The sequence below is a fragment of the Oratosquilla oratoria genome, chromosome 3, assembly GCF_046742065.1.
Source record: "Oratosquilla oratoria isolate Oo_2021 chromosome 3, ASM4674206v1, whole genome shotgun sequence".
NCBI lineage: Eukaryota > Metazoa > Arthropoda > Malacostraca > Stomatopoda > Squillidae > Oratosquilla > Oratosquilla oratoria.
Genome location: NC_134779.1, coordinates 66,933,463 through 66,940,449, shown reverse-complemented (window position 1 = coordinate 66,940,449; position 6,987 = coordinate 66,933,463). Strand labels below are relative to the sequence as shown.

Genomic DNA, 6,987 nt, shown 5'->3' with positions numbered 1-6,987 from the left:
ACCTGGAGAGAAGGAAAATACTCCAGGTGAAGCCGGGGGAAATCCCAGCGCCACGTCACTTCTGGTCTGCTTTAAAGTCACCGCAGACGCAGGGAAACGTCACATTACTTGTGAGCATCCGTCGTGGCCAGAAGGAACCCTGCTCTTCCGATATGGACATTAAGACAAGTCCACACCTCCTGCTACTGCTCCTAGGGGTCCTCGCCTTCGTCCAAAGGTACGGGGATGGAACAGTCTCATCTCATCCCGTTTACTACGGTCAACACACAAGCACACACACACACACACACACACACACACACACACACACACACACACACACACACACACACACACACACACACACACACACACACACACACATGCACGCACGCACACACAAACACGCACGCACGCGCACACACATACACACACACACACACACACACATACACACACTCACAAACGCACGCACACACACACACACACACACACACACACACACACACACACACACACACACACACACACACACACACACACACACACATGTGAAAAGTGTTGAGGTTAAGAAAAAAAAATCAGAGAAGTAATGCAGATGCAGCCAAACGCTACATCCACCGCCGAAGCATATTAGAGTCGGGCGGTCACTGTCATGCCACAGGCCTCTGCCCTAACCGGTTCTCTGTTGCAAGTCATCTATACACCCACGCCCACACAGAAACGCACCCATGAACACAAATCCATATGCACACATGTTCACACATATATACCCACACACATACATGTATCTGCATTACTTTTCTGTTGTTTTATTGTTTTATTCTTTTAGTCTTAATCCCAACATTTTTCACATGTGTGTGTGCATGCGCGTGCGCGCGCGCTCGTGTGTGTGTGTGTGTATGTGTGTGCGTGTGACTGTTTGTATGTATGTGCGTGTGCGTGCGTATGTGTATGTGTGCGTGCGTGTGTGTGCTTGTTTGTGTGCATGTGTGTGTGTGTTTATGGGGGTATGCATGTGTGATTCACCATAGGTTTGAATCATATCCTGGACTAGCTATCGTCAGCTATTCCTTGCGCTCATGAATGTGTGTGAATGTGCGTGCATGAATGTGTGTGTATGTGCGTGCGTTGGATTGTGTATGTATACGTGTATACGTGTGTGTGTGCACACGCAACATACTTGAAAACTATTTTAGTCACCATGAAATTTACTGGAATTTAATGTTAACCAAATTGGTGTAAAATATATACCAATTAAAGAATCACCATCAAGTGTATAGGAATTTTCCAGAGTCATTCTGTCATTACTTTTATAAAAACAAAATTATTCTATCATCATCATCATCATCATCATCATCATCATCATCATTATTATTATTATTATTATTATTATTATTATTATTATTATTATTATTATTATTATTATTATTATTATTATTATTATTATTATTATTATTATTATTATTATTATTATTATTATTATCATTATTATTATCATTATCATTATTATTATTATTATTATTATTATTATTATTATTATTATAATTATTATTATTATAATTATCATTATCATTATCATCATTATTATTATTATTATTATTATTATTATTATTATTATTATTATTATTATTATTATTATTATTATTATTATTATTATTATTATTATTATTATTATTATTATTATTATTATTATTATTATTATTATTATTATTATTATTATTATCGTTATTATTATTATTATTATTATTATTATCGTTATTATTATTATTATTATCATCATTATCATTATTTTCATTATTATTATTATTGTTATTATTATTATTATTATTATTATTATTATTATTATTATTATTATTATTATTATTATTATTATTATTATTATTATTATTCTTATTATCATTATTATTATTATTATTATACTAGTAGTAGTAGTAGTAGTAGTAGTAGTAGTATCATTATTATAATTATTATTATCATTATCATCATCACTATCATTATTATCATTACTATCATCATCACCATCATCATTATCATTATTATTATCATTATTATCATCATTATCATTATCTTTATCATTATCATTATTATTACCATTATCATTATCATTATCATTATCATTATCATTATCATTATCATTATCATTATTATTATTATTATTATTATTATTTTTATTATTATTATTATTATTATTATTATTTTTATTATTATTATTATTATTATCATTATTATTATTATTATTATTATTATTATTATTATTATTATTATTATTATTATTATTATTATTATTATTATTATTATTATTATTATTATTATTATTATTATTATTATTATTATTATTATTATTATTATTATTATTATTATTATTATTATTATTATTATTATTATTATTATTATTATTATTATTATTATTATTATTATTATTATTATAATATATATGATATATATATATATATATATATATATATATATATATATATATATATATATATATGATATATATGATATATATATATATATATATATGCTTTTTTTTCTGCGTCTCATGCCCTTCTTTCTTCAGGAGTCAAGGTCTGAGGTGCATTAAGTGTTCGGACATAGTATGCGATCCCCTGAAATCCGTCAACTGCAACTGGGGGACCCAAAAGGATGTTTGCAACTGCTGCACTATCTGCGCTAAAGTCAGTTGATAATCAATTTATCCTTTGTCTATTCACGAGACCTTTTTTGTTCCATTCACTTCCATAGTTCTTCCTTAGTTGAATGTGATCACCCAGCATTAGTTAAAATCTCTAGAGTGAAGCACATGGAGTTTGTTGGGGGTGATATAATACATACATATATATATACATATACATATACATATACATATACATATACATATACATATACATATACATATACATATACATATACATATACAAATACATATACATATACATATATATATACACATGCATATACATATACATATACATATACATACATATACATTAATATATATATATATATATATATATATATATATATATATATATATATACATGTGCGTGTGTGTATGCGTGTATGTCCTCTCTTGAAATAAAGAAATTAAAAACATTTCATGGAGTTTAATGGCGCGAGATGAGAATACACAAAAATATGTAAAATCATAGATTACAAAAATAAGAAAATAAAGTAACAAATACACATTAATGAATAAGAAACCTCAATAGAAAGGCCAATTAGCAGATAAAACATATAATAATAAGATAAATTGAGATAAAAATATATATATTAAATTAGACATTAACCAAAGGAATATGAAAACAAAAGAATAGATTAGTATATGAATATAGAAGTAAATGAATTCGAAGATAAATGAACAAATAATTAAATTAATAAATGCACTCCATGTCACCATTATTCATGTCTTGTATATTTGTATGAAATTGGCAGTTGCCGACAGCTCTATCAAAATAAACACCCTATGAGGATGGACCTTCTATCAGCACGGCATTTCGATTGTTACAGCTTGATCGAGTAAAGGGCACTTGATCAAATTTGAACAAGTGAAATTCGTGCCAATGAAGGCTCCGTCCTGACATGGTGCTCATTTTGGTAGATTTTTACATATGCTCTGGCTGCCGGCAGACGATTTTATTACTCCCCTTTACCTACAGGGCTTAGGCGAGGTGTGCGGGGGCCCTTGGTTCTATCGCGGCAGGTGCGGCAGGGGGCTTCGCTGCCTTCGGGATGACACGGACTTCAACAGTGAAGGCGTCTGCGTCCGGGGGGGGAAGACCAAAGTCTCTTTCCATTGACACGTTGCCACTACCAGGGAACCCCCAACTCGGTGGTAAACGGTTAGCCGTCTACCGTTTTCGGTGACGTTGGGAAGACACAAGGTTTTAGTTGTTTTTGTTTTTTTACATATAATCCTTTTCCATTTGGCGTAGACTATTGTGTATCTCATGACTGATCATCTACAGTATTATCTTTTTTTCTGTCTGTCTAAGGACAATATCTCCATATATACATGTGTACTTTGTGTAATCTAATAAAGTGAAAATTATATTTTTTCTTTCGTTTCCCCACATAAGAATGAGGAAGAGTGCACGAGACCACAGGGCCTACACTAGGCAGTTCCATGTTCATTACCATTTGTCACCCCCACCTATGAAGTCTGATTATTTTTATTCTTTTTTTTAATAACCAATAGTTTCAGCTCTCACTATAGGGTCACTAAGTCTACTCCATTCGTTGACCACTCTATTAGTAAACCAGTTCTTGCCTATTTCCTTCTTAAATCTAAATTTGTCCAATTTAAGTTCATTACTGCGAGTCCTGTTCTGTTGTCTAAATATGATGACCTTGTTTGCGTACCCTTGTAAAATCATTTGATCCACTTGAACATCTCTATTAGATCACCCCGCACTCTGTGTCTTTCCAGATAGTGTCAGTTAAGGTGCTTGAGGCTGTCCTCGTAAGGTAAATTTCTGAACCAATGCATCATTTTGGTCATTTTCCTCTGTACTGATCCTAGTGAACTAATGTCCATTCTATAGGACGGAGACTAAAACTGTACCGCATATAGTTTGATAATAACCTCTGCATTTTTATTTGTGTCCTAGCATTGAAACCTAATGCTCGCACTCAGTTTCCTCTAAATAAGTGTTATCTAAGCTATACTTGTTTTCTGTGTTGTGTAAATAAACGTTTAACACGCTAACCTCATCAAAGGTCAACAATCCAACTCTAAAACAGTTCCATAGATTAGCAGAAGATTCTAAGGATGAAGTAGACAAATTCCCTGGATTCTATTACCAACAAAGTATTCTCATGAGATGAACACAGTTCCCTTTACATTTAAATTCTGACAATTAGATCCCAAACCATTGGTGCTCATGGTGGTTCAGGCGGTCATGTAGGAGTTTGTAAGACCTATAGCAAAAATTTAGAACATTTCTTTTGACCCAATGTAAAAAAGAACATTAAAAAATATGTTCAAGCTTGCCATATTTGTCAGCTCGCCGGCAAACAAAATCAAAAGATCCCTACAACCCTTTTATCTCTCATTCCTGTGTCAGAGAACCCTTTTGATGAAATTATCATAGACATAGTGGGCCCATTACAAAAAAAAAAAAAAAAGGGGGGGGGAATCAATGCATTCTGACTATATTTTGTCCATTTACAAGATTTCTCGAAGATTTCCCTATCAAAAGGATGGATGCAAAAACGATTGCTAATACTCTAATATTTTTTTCATTCGAGTAGGTTTGACCAAAGAAATCTAATCTGACAGAGGGACAAATTTCACAAGTGAACTCTACCAATGTACTAAAACAATTAGAGATCAAACAAACTCACTCAACAGCTTATCACCCTGAGTCACAAGGAGCCCTCGAGCGTTTCCACCAAACTCTTCAAGTAATGCTAAGTAACTTCTGTAACAGCAGACAATCTGATTGGGATGAGGGATTACCTCTTATGCTATTTGCCATTAGAGAACCCACTCAAGAGTCATTAGGATATTCTTCCTTTGATCTCTTATATGATGGACAAGTGAGTGGACAAAATATTGCATGGTATGTAGGGGCCGTCCTGGTTTCTATACCATTCCTGAGCACATAGTGTTTAAACTCAATGTATATCCTCTACAAGTTACCCCCTCACAAACTGCAGATTCTTCGAGTAGAGGTTAGCTATCTACTAGAGATGGGACTAACCGTCCCCAGTTCATCCCCATAGGCTTCACCCTGTCTGTTCGTGTCTAAGGAGAATGACGAGTGGTGGCTCTGCACGGACTACCATCGCCCCAACGACGTTACAGTAAAGGATAGATATCCGCTTTCCCTCATCGACACACTAGTAGATAATGTACGAAAGGCCGCCTATCTAACTAAAATAGACCTCTTGAAAGGCTATCACCAAATTCCCCTATCCCCAAAGGCCCAAACATTATTCTCCTTTATCACCCCTTTTGGCCTGTTTAACTACAATGTTCTCCCATTTCGGATATGTAATGCCCCTGCTACCTTTCAAAGGGCTATTGATGTAACCATCTCTGTGTTACCAAACACCCATACCTACTTACATGATCTTGTTATTTTAGCAGATACCTAGTCCGACCACCTGGGCAAGTTAGGTACCCTCCTTGATCGCCTAGTAACGAACGAGTTCCTCATCAACTTGGCGAAATCCACGTTTGGGGATGCTACAGTACCGTGCCCTGAGTACGTCGTGGGCAATGGACAATGCCGACCCAATTGTGGAGTGCTATCTTAGTACTCTCGCGGCTGAGACCTTAGTTTACACCGACCAAATCTCCTTGGTATCCATCGAGAGAGCTCGACTCAGCAATCAACGCATCCTCCACTGGGCCTTAGCTCTCCAATCATTTAACTTTCGTATGACTCATACGCAGAGAAGATAACATCCTTGCCGACACCTTGTCAAGAAGAACAGACAATTTTCCTCTCCTCGTATCGTATGAAAATCCAGTTCAGCTCGCTCCGTCTACGCTGGATATATATATATATATATATATATATATATATATATATATATATATATATATATATATGTATATATATATGTATATATATATATATATATATATATATATATATATATATATGTCGACATGCGTCAAAAGGAATACATAACATCTTGATTTCCTATCTGCTACTGTAAACTCGAAGTAGAAATAGGCACAAAGAAGCTAATTAGGCAATATTCTTCGTCTTTCAAATAGTGACAAGAGCTCTAAGTTATCTTCAATCAGATAGGAGCTTATTTCCACTGATTAAAATACTCTTAAACTCTTCTGATCAAAGGAGAAGAATTTTTGACAAACAGTTCACCTACTATTAAATCTTCAAAAGCAATATTTGTCTTTAGAACCCTCAAACTCTCAGTCCGCGTCATGTGGTTTCCGTGGACTCATCATATGGTAACATTATAGATGGAGAAAGGATCACTAAATCCCCTGGATTTAGTCTTAAATTTACATTACACACATGCTAG

The 6,987-nt window shown here is 33.8% G+C and overlaps 1 protein-coding gene across 1 annotated transcript; it reads left to right on the top strand.

Moving 5' to 3' along the window:
- On the top strand, nucleotides 1–4,035 carry LOC143023591 (venom protein 302-like). The gene is made up of 3 exons (XM_076182180.1): nucleotides 1–217; nucleotides 2,543–2,660; nucleotides 3,642–4,035. Exons 1-3 carry the CDS (start codon nucleotides 153–155, stop codon nucleotides 3,780–3,782), a joined length of 324 nt encoding a protein of 107 aa, XP_076038295.1. The 5' UTR covers nucleotides 1–152; the 3' UTR covers nucleotides 3,783–4,035.
- Nucleotides 4,036–6,987: the final 2,952 nt, after the last annotated feature.